The sequence below is a fragment of the Thamnophis sirtalis genome, unplaced genomic scaffold, assembly GCF_051295495.1.
Source record: "Thamnophis sirtalis isolate CommonGarterSnake01/CBP01778 unplaced genomic scaffold, rThaSir2_p1.2 scaffold_2, whole genome shotgun sequence".
NCBI lineage: Eukaryota > Metazoa > Chordata > Lepidosauria > Squamata > Natricidae > Thamnophis > Thamnophis sirtalis.
The window spans coordinates 32186333-32202354 of record NW_028261382.1 but is presented as its reverse complement, the minus strand read 5'-3'; the positions used below and the strand labels follow the sequence as shown (position 1 = coordinate 32202354).

The window sequence follows — 16022 nt, the reverse complement described above, 5'->3', positions numbered from 1 at the left end:
TCTATCTATATCTATTATTGATCTATGTGCCTCTCTATCTATCAACTATCTCGTCTGTCCATCTATCTTCCTATCTACCTACCTAATCTATCTATATCTATTTATCATTGATCTATGTGTCTCTCTATCTGTCTGCCCATCCATCCATCTGTCCAATCTTTTATCTAGGCAAGGAGGGAATGAAGATCAGCTGCTGACCCCTATTTACACCTGTAGGTCAATGAGCACAAAATGGGCACGAATGGGCAAAATTCCTTCTAGCATTTATTGTTCCTAATTCAGCATCCTCAATAAAAGTCCATATGGAACTCCTGATGTCTTCACAGGGGCATTGCTCCTGATTTGATCTCGATGCCTGTAGAACCCATGGACCAAGGATTCCCCTCCTGACCTGCCCCAAGGATAGCCTGAAGTTTTTCCAAGGAGCATCTGGCATTTTAACAGTGGTTTATATACAACATATTCAGAGAAGTAAATATCTGACAATCTTCTTAACCTTACACAGAGAACTTAGCAATGGATACCGGACACAAGGAGAGAGATACACAAGGAGAGAGAGAGAGAGACATATGCCCTCTCATGGCCTCCTTTATATAGACAAGTTTCTTAAAGTGGCAATACCTCTGCTTCTTAAAGCAGCAATACCTCTGCTGACTCATCCTCATTTCATCGTCTTAAACTACAGCCTTACATTGGCTGGTCAGCTTTAAATCATCATTACCCTGACAAAATAACAATTAAGTTAGCCTCGGTAAGTTCTAAAAGAAGGTATATCGGTGCTTTGCACTATGGAGTCCTCTTTCCAGCTTGGTGGTGGTGGTGGGTCTCTTCATTTTCTTTAGGACAATCGTTCCTTCGCTAAAGGTGTCGATGTGGTTGGTTTTGGAGAAGAGACAGAAGAAAGTGGCAACATGAGAAATTGGTCCCCAAGCTGGTTGAAAAGGGTGAAGGCTCCATGCCACAACTTCATAGGAAACCCGAAGGTCCATCCCAACCTTCTGGCTCATAGATACAAGGTTACCACCACGTAGATAATCCAACTGATGGACACAAAGAGGCCCAAGAAGAGACTGAACAAGACGAGCCAGCGAGTTTTGTGGGAAGCCATCGTGGCTTGGATGAGGTCACCTCGGTTCAGAGCGGCCCGGGTCTACATGAGAAAGAAAATGGAGAATCTTGGAACAATTTCCACTTTAGGGGAGAAATATGGACCCACTGTTCAACGTTTTCCTTGGAAGCAAGGCCAAGGACAGGTAATCCTCACCTTATGACCACAATTGAGCCCAACATTGTCTGTTGCTAAGCATCCATCCATCCATCTAAACCATCCATCCATCCACACACCTACCCATCCACTCATTCAGCCATCCATTCATCCACTCAACCATCCATCCACTCAACCATCCATCCACCCACCTACCCATCCATCCACTCAACCATCCATTTATCTACCCATCCACTCATCCATCCATCCACCCACCCATCTACCGATCCTCTCATCCATCCATCCATCCATCCACTCAACCATCCATCCACTCAGCCTCCACCCACCCACCTACCCACTCACTCATCCATCCATCCACTCAACTATCAATTTATCTACCCATCCACTGATTCATCCATCCACTCAACCATACACCTACCCACCTACCAATCCACTCATCTATACATCCATTCAACCATCCACCAATCTATCTACCCATCTACTCATCCATCCACCCACTTACCCATCCACTCATTCAGCCATCCATCCATCCACTCAACCATCCATCCATCTAACTACCCATCCACTCATCCGTCCATCCATCAACTCAACCATCCATCCACTGACCCACCTACCCATCCACTCATTCAGCCATCCATCCATCCATCCGCTCAACCATCCATTTATCTACCCATCCATTCATCCATCCACCCACCCACTACCGATCCTCTCATCCATCCATCCATCCATCCACTCATCCATCCATCCATCTACCCACCCACCCACTCATCCATCCATTCCTCCATCCATTTCCCCCATTTTATGACCAGTCTTGCCACCCTTGTTGAATGAATCGCCGCAGTTGTTAAGTTAGTCCCACGCTTGGGAAGTGACTCTGTCTTCCCCGTCGGTTTGTCAGAAGGACGCAAAAGGGGACCTCTCGTGACCCCCCCCCCCCAAGATGCTGCGAACATCATAAATATGAGCCAGTTGGCAACATCTGAATTCTGATCACCCGACCATGGGGATCAAAATGTGAAAAATGATCATAAGTTGCCTCCCCCCCCCCAAAAAAAACCCCCAGCATTTTCTTTGCCATAGCAGCAGGACATACCTCATGGGAATAGACAAGGGCTACCAGTCCCGTGAACAAGCAGCAGAAAATCGTCACCAGTATTGATTCCACCATATAATCCTTGGGTGGCAACCTCTGCTGACCAACTGGGGGGCTCTCGCCGTGCCAGGCACTCTGGTACTGAAAGAAGAGCCAAAATTCAACCGTCTTGAACTGACAATCCCGCCCAACTCTTTATTTGCTTGATAGGCACCCCAGCTTTCCTCAGGGGTTCAGGGTGGAAAACCTAGCCTAGCGCTCTCTTTTCCATACAACAACCCTGCCAAGGACTAAGGGAGGGCAAAATGGGTAACAGGAGGGATTTCTGGCTTCCTGCCACCTTCCCCATCAGGGAGCATCTGAAATCCATCCATCCTTCCTTCCTTCCTTCCTTCCTTCCTTCCTTCCTTCCTTCCTTCCTTCCTTCCTTCCTTCCTCTTCCTTCCATTTCCATTTCCCCCTCCAGTCTGCAAACCTCACTCCCTTCTAGCACTGATGATGTTACCTAGCTGGGTTATGAAACATCTGCAGGAAAATAACCAAGTTTGGTGAACACCAAAGGCCCCACAGTCCTCCTCCCGCTTTCTCCTCCTCCTTCCTCTCCCTCTGTCTCCTCTTTCTCCTTCGCCTTCCTCTTTTCCTTCTCCTTCCCCCCTTTCTCCTCCTCCTCTTTCTCCTCCTCTTTCTCCTTCTCCTTCTCCCTCTTTCTCCTTCTCCTCCTTACTCCATTTTTCTCCTTCCTCTCCTCCTCCTCCTCTTTCTCCTCCTCCTCCTCCTCCTCCTCCTCCTCCTCCTCCTTCTCTTTCTCCTTCCTTCCTCCTTCCCCTTCCTCCTCCTCTGCAAAGTCCGCTCCCTACTAGCAGTGATGATGTTATCTAGTTAGGTCATGAAACGTCTTGCAAGAAAGCAACCGAGCGCAGGGACACACCAAGAAGCCCACCCTTCAATCCTGACCTGCAAAATGTTCTCATCTGTAAATGGCATTTCCCCTTATTTACAACTCACAATGGTGAACGGATAGGGGCTGGGTAACACATTTGGAGGTTGGCTTGGGGCCTGGGATGACGCCGTTGGCTGGTAAAAGATGTAACTCAGTGGTGGGAGATCACTTTGGAACGGTGGGTACAAGTGAATGTCTTTCGGATCTGGTGGAGCATAAGGCGGAGGTTCTTCTACGAAGCCTGGATTGATAGTCCCCATGTTCTGGAGATGATCTGCTCCTCCTTGGTGATCAGGCTTGGATGGGGTCTTCTGCTCTCCTGTGACGTTGGTAGGTGCTGCATCTCCTGGAGAAGGTTGGGCCTCTCCTCCTCTTTCAGCTTCCCTTGGCTGATCTGGAGATGGGCCCGGATTGAGTTCTTCTCCAGGCATGTTGATGTCCTCCAAACTTGGTGGCTTGAATGGAGAGAAGTTTCCACCGGTCCTATAAGGAAGCAACAATCCCCATAATGTTGGTCATCAAATAGCCTCTGCTTTCCCTTTCTTAGCAAGTTGGATCATTTGCAAAGTTCTCAAAGGGGAAGAAGATGTGAACATGAAGGAAGGAAGGAAAAGGGAGGAGGGGGAAAAGGAAAGGGCAAAAGAAAAGGAGGGAGGGAGGGAGGAAAGGGAAGAGGGAGGGAAGGGAAGGGAAAAAAGAAAAAAAGGGAGAAAGGGAGGAAAGAAGAAAAAGAAAGGAAAGGGAGGAAGGAAGGAAAAGAGGGGAAGGAAAAAAGGAAAGGACAAGAAAAGGACGAAGGAAGGGAATGAGGAATGGGAAGGAAAGGAGGAATGACAGAAAGGAAAAAAGGGAAGAAGGAAGGGAGGAAAGAGAAGGAAGGAAAGAAAGAAAAGGAGAAGGGGAGGAAAAAAGAAAAAGGAAAGGAAGGAAGGAGGGAAAAGGGAGGAGGGGTAAAGAAAAGAAAGGAAAGGACAGAAGAAAAGGAGGAAGGAAGGGAGTGAGGAATGGGAAGGAAAGGAGGGAAGAAAGACAGAAAGGAAAAAAGGGAAGAAGGAAAGGAGGAAAGGGAAGAAAAAAGGAAGGAAAGAAAGAAAGAAAAGGAGAAGGGGAGGAAAAAAAGATAAAGGAAAGGGAGGAAGGAAGGAAGAAAAAGGGAGGAGGGGGAAAGGAAAGAAAGGAAAGGACAAGAAAATGAGGAAGGAAGAGAGTGAGGAAAGGGAAGGGAAGGAAGGGAGGGAGGAAAGACAGAAAGGAAAAAAAGGGAAGAAGGAAGGGAGGAAAGGGAAGGAAAGAGAAGGAAGGAAATAAAGAAAAAAGAAGGGGAGGGAAGAAAAGAAAGGAAAGGGGCTTGAATTGTGGTTGCACTTCAAGGGGCAGGGGCGGGGAATTGATGCGAGGAGCCCCTGGCTTCATCACAGATAGACTGCCTCAATCCCTGGAGGCTCGGTTGTCGAGGTTCCTTTAGGGTTTTTTGCACCGTTCGTCTTAGGAAAGAGGGGAGCCACAACTACACTCCCCAGAGTTTATAGCTATGGAAAGGAATTTGGGGCAGGTACCTGTATTCTCCACAGCCTCCGTCCTTCTTCAAAGCCCCGGGCACCTCAGCCAGGTAGGGGGGCTTTCCTCCCTCTGCCTGCCCCGTGCCATCTTCCTCACCCCGGCCCGGAATAACAATGGCACCTCTGGGCACACATCCGACTCATCCCATGCGCTGAGATTCGTTTCCAGGGCCGTATTAATCATTGACTGTTTGTTTGCAGAGGGACGGTTGCGTGTACCAAAAGCCAAGGAGGTCGAAGGCCACTCTGTGTGTGTGTGTGTGCGTGTGTGTGTGTGTGTATTTGTGTGTTTTTGTGTGCAGTGCGAAGCTGTGCCAGGATCCTGGCTTGGCTTGGCAACCATCTCCCCGCCCAGAAGGAGACGGGTCAGGGCAAAGGGCAACTTGACTCTCCTCCAGTTGAATAATCTGGATTTATTTGGGGGTTGGATTGCCGAGACCTTTGATCTGTCCATAAAGTTTGAGGAACTCACAACTCCCCCAAGATAGGTTGCCAATGAGTAGCCCTCCCCCCCCCCCACTCTCCAATATGTGGGATTTGCTTCTGCCCCAAATTTTGGACAAGTTTAGCTGCACCTCCAAGGTCTCCTTCCAACTCTGTTGTTTGTTCCATTCCGTTCCGTTCTATATTCTCTATTCCTATTCTATTCTATACTGTTCTGTTCTATGTTCTATATTATATATTCCTATTCTATTCTACTATTCTACTATTCTGTTCTGTTCTAGATTCCTATTCCCATTCCATTCTATTCTACTCTACTCTAGCCTTCTATATTCTATATTCTATATTCATATTCTATTCTACTATTCTGTCTCTTCTGTTCTATTCCACTGAAAGATCGATCGATCGATCGATAGATAAATAGTCAGACAGACAACAATAGATAAATAGAGAGAGACAGACAGACAGACAGACAGATGATAGACAGTTATAGACAGACAGTCAACAATAGATTGATAGATAGATTGATTTATAGATAGATATACAAGATACAGACAAGATAGACAAGATGAAAGAGAGAGATGGACGGACGATAGACAGACAGACAGACAATAGAGTGGGGGAGGGAGATAGACAGACAGACAAAGTAGTAGATGATAGGCAGGGAGGGAGGGGGAGAGAGAGAACTATTGATAAATAGTTGGCTTGAAATAGCTGCACATACCATCAATTTAAATCTGTATTTTCAAATTTTAAATAAAAAATGACATCGAAATACACATGCTTTATATCCAGACATAGGCACCACTGTTTACTGGGTTTATATCTATCTATCTATCTATCTATCTATCTATCTATCTATCTATCTATCTATCTATCTATCTATCTATCTATCTATCTATCTATCTATCTATCTATCTATCTACCTACCTACCTACCTACCTACCTACCTACCTACCTACCTACCTACCTACCTACCTACCTACCTACCTACCTACCTACCTACCTACCTACCTACCTACCTACCTACCTACCTATACTTATCTATCATCCATCAGCCTGTCTGTCTGTCTGTCTGTCTATCTATTATCTATCTATCTATCTATCTATCTATCTATCTATCTATCTATCTATCTATCTATCTATCTATCTATCTATCTATCTATCTATCTATCTAGTCAAGGGGGATAATATGTAGCAACATTAGGGATTAAGATCATAGCAACATGTGATGCTGAAGCTCCACCCCTTTTCTTGCCAAGCCCCGCCTCTTCCACCCAATGACAGCCGGTCGTGAGTGCGCTGGGAGGGCGGCTTTCGTTCGGGAGGACTCCGCTTCCCAGCAAGCCCTGCGCTCCAGCCGCGCCAGCGCGGGATTCGTGTCTCGCGCGGGGCCTGCTGGGAGGCGTAGTTTTTCCACCCCCCTCTCTCTTCGAGGTCGGATGCGCTGGGCTTTTTCAGCACAGCCGGGCTCATGGCCACCGCGGGCGGCCACGCTTCAAGCTGCAGCCCGGCCGGGGAAGCGGAGCGGCCTCACCCGCGGCCCTTCCTGATCGGGGTGAGCGGGGGCACCGCCAGCGGCAAGGTAAAGCTGCAAAAAAAACACAAAAAAAACAAAAAACGGTTGCAATATAATAATAATGGTAATAATAATAAGCACCAGCCAATGGTATTTGTGATGCATTTTTGAATGTTCAGTTGGTTGAGTTTCATGTTTAGTCAATAAAGTAAATAATAATAATAATAAAGAAATAATGATAATGATAATAAGCACCAGCCAATGGTATTTCTGATGCATTTTTAATGTTCAGTTGACTGACTTTCCTGTTTAGTGAATAAAGTAAATAATAATAATAATAACAATAACAACAACAACAACAAGCCAGCAAGAATCAGGGTGGTGGTGCTATGCATTGCCCCTGATGGGAGGGGTGTGTATGGGGGGGTTTCAGCAAAAGAGCTGGGGAGCCAAGCTCACACCCCGCAAAAAAATAATGCATAAAGGAAGACACCCCCCCCCCCCAATTTTGCAGCTTCCTCCGCTGCTTGCAACAGTGCAAACCCAAAGGAAGAGTTTTAAAAAATAAAAATAAAAAATCAGGTGTTTTTCTTTCTTTTTTTTCTGGGGGGGGGGAGAATCTCCTGGAATTAGGAAAAAGAAGGAAGGAGATAAGAAAGAGGGAGGGAGGAAATAAGAAAGAGTGAGTGAGCGAAGGAAGACGGAAGGAAGGAGTTAAGAAAGAGGGAAGGAGGAAGGAGATAAAGAGGGAGGGAGGAAGGAAATAAGAGAGAGTGAGTGAAGAAGGAAGGAAGGAGATAAGAAAGTGAGTGAGTGAGTGAAGGAGGAGGGAGGGTGGAAGGAAGGAGATAAGAAAGAGGGAGGGAGGGGGGAAGGAGATAAGAAAGAGGGTGTGAGGAAGGAAGGGAGGAAATAAAGAGGGAGGGGGAAGGAGGTCATAAAATAGGACATGGCTCACTTTAACGACCGCCTGGCTTAGCATCGGAAATCCTGGTCCCAATTCTGCTCGTAAGTCAAAGATGATCTGTACCTTTGGCTTCACTAACTTTCCTTCTTGATCTGTCTGTCGGTCCATCCCCCCCTCCCTCTCTCCAAAGTCAACCGTCTGTGAGAAGATCATGGAACTTCTGGGTCAAAACGAGGTGGACCATCATCAAAGGAAGGTCGTCATCCTCAGCCAAGATCGATTCTACAAAGTCCTCACTCCAGAACAGAAAGCCCACGCCTTAAAGGGACAATATAACTTTGACCATCCAGGTAATCTATGGGACCACCTTGGTTGACTTTGGAAGGGGAGGTGGGAGGAAGGACCCCCAAACTAGGACTATGAAGGCCGGGGGTGGGTGGGGGGCCTGGTTGCAGCAAAACACTCCCAATGCCATCAAATTTGGAGCACTTCCATCTTTGAGTTGGAAATATGGCCTTCTTAGTGCTCTCTGAACTGGGTTGTCTTCTTCCAGACATTTCTTGACCCAACTAGGTAACATCTTCAGTGCTGGAAGGGAGTGGGGTATCAAGGGGAGGAAGAGGAGAGGCAGAAGGACAGGAGGAGGAGGAGGAGGACTGTGGTATCCTTGGTGCTCTCTGAGCTGGGTGGTCTTCTTCCAGACATTTCTTGAACCAGCTAGGTAACATCTTCAGTGCTAGAAGGGAGTGGGTATCCAAACATTTCTTGACCCAGCTAGGTAACATCTTCAGTCATTAAGCGTGGTCTTACCGAGGCCTTACAAAGCAATAGCAACCCTTCATGGGGGTCTTCATTCTGTCCTCATCTGGGTTTTCCTGGAACTCAACCGAGATTGTCGTATCTCAGCTGCTGTCAGCCTCTGCTTTGCTGTTGCTTCGGCTGCCATGAAACGGGGAGGGAGGGCATGGTATTTGGGAGGGGTTACTCATTGTGCTGGAGGAAGGTTCTGGAGTTCAGCTGCCTGTCTGACTACGCATGCGTAGGAGATTCCCGCCAGGACTAACGGCACCGACATTCCATCTTCGTGATGCCTTTTGAAGTTATCTCACACCTGACACTTGGGAGAATTATGATTGGACTATAGCTGTGATGCCAAGGGGTGGGGAATGGGTTATTCTATATATCAATCGCTTTCGTGCCTAAATAATCAGACTTCGCTTCGCTATGCCTTTAATCATTTATAATTAGTAAAAGTACACTTGATTTCTACCCACGGAGTCTCGTGGTCTTCTTTCCTAATTACCTAATGGAGAGGTACTGACAGCTGCTTCCTGCTTCTCCTCTTCCCTGCAGATGCTTTCGACAATGATTTGATGGAAACAACGTTGAAGAATATCATTGATGGTCAAACGGTGGAGGTCCCAACGTACGATTTTGTGACCCATTCCAGGTCAGTGTCCATTTCCTGGGCCTGGCAGGCAAGGGTGGTGACCACATCTTTTCCCCCTTATAATTCCTTTTTTTTTTTTGTTTGGCCGTTTCGTTGTCTTTCGCTTAATGGCCACCCGATTTACTTAGTGACCATGGTTTTTTTTTTTAAAAATGGTCATAAGATCAGATCTGGTCACATTACTCACTTAATGACCACGTCACAAAATTCCTATCTTCATTTTTGCAGTCATATCTCGAGGACTACCTGCGTTATAAAATAGTGAATAGCTTTTTTATTTGGTACATTTAAAACTCGCCCAGTCTGCCTTCAATTTATGTCCACAACGGAGCCCAAAATGTCTGTCGTTAAGCAAGACAGTGACGTGACTTTTGCCCCATTTTACGACTTGGCTTGCCGCCGTTGTTAAGGGAATGGCTGCATGTGTTCCTAACTTTTAACAATTGCAGCGATTCCCTTAACAGTGGTGACCTCAGAGGTCGTAACGTGGGGTAAAGCTCACTGAATGAATGTCTTAACACTTAGTAACCGAACATTTGGGCTCATGGGTAGGTCGTAAGTCGAGAACTAGCTGCGTTCTTACCTACGCAAACCAAACTCCCATTTGGATAGCTGTGTCTGCTAGTATGCATTTATATTTTGCTGTGCGAGTTGGACAATTATTCTTTTTTTAAAAAGAGTTTTATTATTTTTTAGTTACAAAAATAAACATTATATACGTTATAAAACTCCATTTTTCTTCTTAATATCTTCTAGTAATAATATCATATCAACATTAAGCATCATTATTCTCATCATACACCTACTAACAGTTTTTATCTTATTTATATCTCAGATATAAATAAGTGTATTATCTACTTATTTTTTTAGCTTTCTTCATTTCCAAACTCCTTTTTTTTCCTCTCCAACTATTGGTAAAATACTTCCCATATCATATAATATTCCATTTGCTCTTTCTCCTTAATTGCTAATGTTAATCTGTTCATTTCTGCACATTCTAATATTTTCCTAAGCACCTTCTCATCGATAGGAATCTCTACACTTTTCCAATGTTGTGCAAAAACAATTCTAGCTGTGGTTAATACACAAATGATTAAATATACATTCTCTTTATTATAAATTTCAGGTAAAATTCCTAGCAGAAATGTTTCTGGTTTCAGCTCAAAACGTTGTTGTATCATCTCTGCCAACCATGTCTTAATTTTTGTCCAATACTATTTTGCTTCTCCACATATCCACCACATGTGATAATAAGATGCAGGTATTTGGTGGCACTTCCAACATTTAGCTGAGTAGTCTTTAAACATTTTGCCAACCTCGCCAGTGGTGGATGCCACCTGTAAAACATCTTATACAATTCTCTTTACATGCAGTTGACCTTGTTAATTTTTTTTTAAAGAAAGTTTTTATTTTTAGACAGACATAGACAAATAAAACATAAAGCCATCTTCAATTACACACCGTGTGTCAATTGTTACAAGGTTTTTGCGCATCCTTTCTTTCCATAGTCACTTACAATTTATATGAAACCACATATTATCAAGTTGAATATATTTGTATACGTTATTATCATTATGCCACATTGATTTGACTATCACTATTATTCCTTCATTTTAAACAAGATGTTCTAGATCAGTGTTTCTCAACCTTGGCCACTTGAAGATGTCCAGACTTCAACTCCCAGAATTCGCTGGCTGGGGAATTCTGGAAGTTGAAGTCCGGACATCTTCAAGTGGCCAAGGTTGAGAAACACTGTTCTAGATATTGGATTCATTTATATTATAAGAATTCATTGCATTGTCTTAAATCTATCCAATAATAATAATATATCTTTATGTTATATTCTGTATCATTCCATTATCCTTGTATTTATAACATTCTCTTAACATCTTTCATGTTGTTGTTTTTATCTAACCACTGATAAAATAAATCCCATATCTTATAAAATTGCCTCTCCGCATGTCCACCGCATATGATAACAAGATCCAGGTGTTTGGGGGCACTTCCAACATTTAGCCGAGTGGCCTTTAAACATCTCTGCCAAACTCTCCGGCGGTAGATGCCCCCTGTAAAACATCTAATACAAATTCTCTTTATATGCCGTTGGCATTGTTAGCTTGTAGTTCCTCTCCCACAATTTCTGCCATTTATCCAATTCTGTCGTACAGCCAAAAGTTTTCGCCCATGCTATCATTGGACAATTATTCTTGAATGATTCCGTTGGCACAGATTGCCCGAGACAACGATGGTTTATCCTGCTGACGTCCTGCTGTTTGAAGGAATCTTGGTCTTCTACAGTCAACATATCCGAGATATGTTTCATCTCCGATTGTTTGTCGATACCGATTCCGACGTCAGGTTGTCTCGGAGAGGTGAGAAGTTGGGGTTGTTTCCTCCCGCCCCCCCATCAAATGCTTTAAAAGAGAAAGGATTTAGATTCGGAATAGAGCTGGAAGGGACCTTGGAGGTCTTCTAGTCCAACCCCTTGCTCAAGCAGGAGACAAGATATACCATTCCAGACAAAATGGCTGTCCGATCTCTTCTTAAATATGTCCGGTGATGAAACACCCATGACTTCTGGTGACAAGCAGTTCCACTCACTTCCATCACTGGAGGTTTTTAAGAAGAGGTTGGATAATCTTTTTGTCTGAAGTAGTGTAGGGTTTCCTGCCTAAGCAGGGGGTTGGACTAGAAGACCTCCAAGGTGCCTTCCAACTTTTTTCTCCTATTCTATTCTATTCTACTCTACTCTACTCTACTCTACTCTACTCTACTCTACTCTACTCTACTCTACTCTACTCTACTCTACTCTACTCTACTCCTTAGTCTATTCTTATTCTATTCTATTCATTCTAATCATGAATTCTATTCTATTTATTCTATTCTGTTTTATTCTACTCTACCCTACTGTACTCCTTATTCTATTCTATTCATTCTAATTCTGAATTCTATTCTATTTATTCTATTCTATTTTATTCTACTTTATTTTATTCTATTGTACCCTACCCTACCCTACTCTACCCTACCCTAATGTACTCCTTATTCTATTCTATTCTATTCATTCTAATTCTGAATTTTATTCTATTCTACTCTACTCCTTACTCTATTCTTATTCTATTCTATTCATTCTAATTCTGAATTTTATTCTATTTATTCTATTCTATTTTATTCTACTCTACCCTACCCTACTGTACTCCTTATTCTATTCTATTCTATTTTATTCTACTCTACCCTACTGTACTCCTTATTCTATTCTATTCTTATTCTATTCTATTCTATTCATTCTAATTCTGAATTTTATTCTATTTATTCTATTCTATTTTATTCTACTCTACCCTACCCTACTGTACTCCTTATTCTATTCTATTCTATTTTATTCTACTCTACCCTACTGTACTCCTTATTCTATTCTATTCTTATTCTATTCTATTCTATTCATTCTAATTCTGAATTTTATTCTATTTATTCTATTCTATTTTATTCTACTCTACCCTACCCTACTGTACTCCTTATTCTATTCATTCTAATTCTGAATTCTATTCTATTCTATTTATTCTATTCTATTCTATTCTACTTTATTCTACTCTACCCTACTGTACTCTACCTACAGTACCCTACTTACTGTGCTCTATTCTATTCATTCTAATTCTGAATTCTACTCTACTCTACTCTACTCTACTCTACTCTACTCTACTCTACTCTACTCTACTCTACTCTACTCTACTCTACTCATGTGTGCTCTACCATTGGTTTTTTTTAAGAAGAGCCTGCACAGTCATTTGTCTGAAATGATATAGGGTCTCTTGCTTGAGCAGGGGGTTGGACTAGAAGACCTCGAAGGTACCTTCCCACTCTGTTATTCTGTTATTCAGAAGAACAGATTCTAGGCAAATGGGTTTTATGGAGCACCCTTAATATCTTTAAGAAGCTGCTTTCTCTTCAATGCTTACAAATATATATTTTTTCCTTTTAATTCATTTTTATTCAGCATTTTTAAACATTAAAATCACAGTTACACTGCTACAGCTTTCCGTTATCGGTATTCTCTTTTCTAATTTCTAATTTTCCATTCTAAGGCCTATTGTTTGTGACATATACCTCTCCTTGTCTCATTATTATTATTTTTGTAACATACACAACATATATACAACCTTTGCATCTCTATTGGTTTCTGAATATATCCTTTTGTTATATTTTCCATGCAATCCTTCTGCATTAATTTTACATCTCTTTTCGAGCCAATTATACCACCTGTTCCATATACTACAATGCTCTGTTTAGAAAATCTCAAGAGACAATCCTGTTTTTAACTGGTTTTCCTTCCCCCCCAACCCCCTTCTACGGAAGTCCTTCGAGATATGAAACGAGGAAGGGATCTGGAACAGATTCTGACTCAATATACGACGTTTGTCAAGCCCGCCTTTGAAGAGTTCTGTTTGCCGGTAGGAAAAACTCTCCCTTCTCCTTTACCCAGGTGCTCGAGATAAGTCATTGGAGGGATTCACGGTTTCACTTAGTGACGCTTCCCTTAACAACCAAATGGCCCGTCCCGTTTACAGATGCTAAACAGGGAAAATCTACATACAGGTAGAACTCGAGTTACAATCCTTCATTTATCGTATATTGAGAGTTAACGAAAGGACTGAAAAAAATGGGCTTGCAACCAATCCTTATGTGCATTGCAGCATTTCCCCACCGTCACGCGATCAAATTTGGGATGCTGGGCAATCAGTATGCGCAGGTAGTCCTCATGTTACGACCACAATTGAGCCCGGCAGTTAGGTTGTTAAGCGAGGCATTTGTTAAGTGGGTTCCCCCCTGCCCCAATTTTAAGACTTTTTCTCGCCACATTTGTTAGGGGATTCACTGCCGTTCTTAAATGAGTCGCACGGTTGCAAAGTGAATCTCGCTTTCCCATTGTCAGGAGGTCGCATAAACCAGAACGCTGGTACAAGTTGAAAGCTAATTGAGAGCACCTGTTACTTTTATTTATTTTATAAATTTTATAAATGTTCTGTTGTTTACTTTTGTTAGTGCTTATTAAGCATCCTGTTGTCTGGATAGTTAATTTATTTGACAACACAGATTACATTCTTAATCTTCACCCCCCTTTTTTTTTTTCAACCACCGACAAAATAAGTTCCATGTTTGATAATATTCTGTGTCTTCTTTCTGTTTAATTTTGAATTTTAAGTCTGTCATTTCTGTGCAGTCTAGTATCTTCCTGATTATCTCTTCGTCCCACGGGGTTTCTTTATTTTTTCCAATATTGCGTGAATATAATCCTTGCTGCTGTTAGGACATGTAATACTAAATATATATTTTTCTTACCAGATTTCTCTGGTGTTAATTTAGGCCTAATTAAAACAGTTCAGGTTTAAAATCTACATGTTTCCCGATTATCTTTTCTAGCCATCTATATATTTTTGCCTAATTTTATTTTTTGCTTTTACACCTGTCTACCACATGTGAGAATAGGTGCCTGTTTTCTGGTTACATTTCCAATGTTTTGCTAGACATATTTTTTAAGCATTTTGGCTAACCCAGCGGGTCGTAAATGCCGCCTATAAAACATTTTATATTATTTTATTGAGAGTTCCCCTTTTAGAAGAATTTTGTTTCCTAAGATCGCTTCTGAATGGATTGTGGTTTTTCTTTTGAGAATTGTGCTTTTCCTTCTTACTTGCAGACGAAGAAATACGCCGACGTCATTATTCCTCGAGGCGTGGATAATATGGGTAAGAAATATGCAAACGTTCTCTAAATCCCACTGAGTGACATTCCTATTTGCCAAGATAAAAGTTCAGCTCTGGTTTGAGAAGCCGGGAGAAATTTTGCAAGCATCTCAACATCTGTTAAATTAGGATGTTTTGTCATTTCCCGTTGGTGGATGGACAATAAACAGGCTTCCCAAATTTGCAGGTTGCTAAAAATCAGATAGTTTAACAGAGTGAGAAGGTGTGTGTGTCCTTGGTGCTCTCTCTGAGTTGGGGCTTTGTGTTCTATCCCAGCTCCGCAAACACAACAAACCCTCTTAAGTGAACTCAAAGATTGATTTATTAGGAGCGCCGGCAGCCCCGGCAAAAGGTTTCTCTCGCGGCGCAGGATAACAAGTCTGTCCTTTAGTCTGCCACATCTCTTCAGTAGCAGCAGTGGCTCTTCCGTCCCAAGGACCGGCCCATAGGTTTCCACTGCTCTCCTCTCCTCTGCCACATCTATTCATTTCTGCCCCCTGCCTTTTATCGCCAGAGCTAGGGTGGGGCTTTGCTAGCAGCAGTGGCTCTTCCGTCCCAAGGACCGGCCCATAGATTTCCACTGCTCTCCTCTCCTCTGCCACATCTTTTCTTCTCCGCCCCTTGCCTTTTATCTCCAGAATTAGGGTAGGGCTTGGCTAGCAGCAGGGGCTCTTCCGTCCCAAGGCTCCCATCTAGGCTCCCTGGCTCAACTCTCCATCTCCCCCTCTCCCTTGGCAGTGGCCATCAACCTGATCGTGCAACACATCCAGGACATTCTCAGCGGGGACCTCTGCAAGTGGAACAGGGGTGCCATGAACGGACACGGCCGTTCGTCCAAGAGGCCCTTCCCCGAGCAAGCCGACAGCCTCCCCCTCCTGACGGCTGGGAAACGGTCACACCTGGAATCCAGCAGCCGCCCCCACTGACTCCTTGGGGGGGGGGCCTTGGACCCTGCTTCTGGCCCAGCTGGACTTTGGAAACATTCGGAGGGGAGGTGTTTGCCTTTAAGAAGGCCCGCCTTTATTTCGAAGGGGGCGGGGCGTTCGCTTTTCTTCCCCCCCCAAACAGTACCTGAGCAAGCCCTGATTTGTGCCGAAATCCCAGAATATACCATGTGGGTGGGCCTTTCCTCCATTCCTCCCTCTTTTCCTTC

At 43.5% G+C, this 16022-nt stretch overlaps 2 protein-coding genes across 2 annotated transcripts in view; one reads left to right on the top strand and one right to left on the bottom strand.

The window, feature by feature from the left end:
* Nucleotides 1–242: 242 nt before the first annotated feature.
* PRRT1B (proline rich transmembrane protein 1B) lies at nucleotides 243–4975 on the bottom strand. Its single transcript, XM_087704660.1, has 4 exons — nucleotides 4815–4975; nucleotides 3324–3741; nucleotides 2319–2459; nucleotides 243–1150 (listed from the first exon to the last, which is right to left on the bottom strand). The coding sequence occupies exons 2-4, from the start codon at nucleotides 3687–3689 to the stop codon at nucleotides 1004–1006; spliced, it is 654 nt and encodes a 217-aa protein (XP_087560786.1). The 5' UTR covers nucleotides 3690–3741; nucleotides 4815–4975; the 3' UTR covers nucleotides 243–1003.
* Nucleotides 4976–6702: 1727 nt separating this feature from the next.
* The window catches only part of UCK1 (uridine-cytidine kinase 1), a 10886-nt gene continuing 1566 nt past the window's right edge, over nucleotides 6703–16022 (top strand). Inside the window, exons 1-7 of the mRNA XM_087704659.1 lie at nucleotides 6703–6843; nucleotides 7875–8034; nucleotides 9038–9134; nucleotides 11364–11506; nucleotides 13482–13576; nucleotides 14824–14872; nucleotides 15608–16022. The exon at nucleotides 15608–16022 is cut by the window's right edge and continues 1566 nt beyond it. Coding sequence (XP_087560785.1) covers nucleotides 6733–6843; nucleotides 7875–8034; nucleotides 9038–9134; nucleotides 11364–11506; nucleotides 13482–13576; nucleotides 14824–14872; nucleotides 15608–15795 — 843 coding nt within the window. The 5' untranslated portion in view covers nucleotides 6703–6732 and the 3' untranslated portion in view covers nucleotides 15796–16022. The remainder of the gene's footprint in view (nucleotides 6844–7874; nucleotides 8035–9037; nucleotides 9135–11363; nucleotides 11507–13481; nucleotides 13577–14823; nucleotides 14873–15607) is intronic.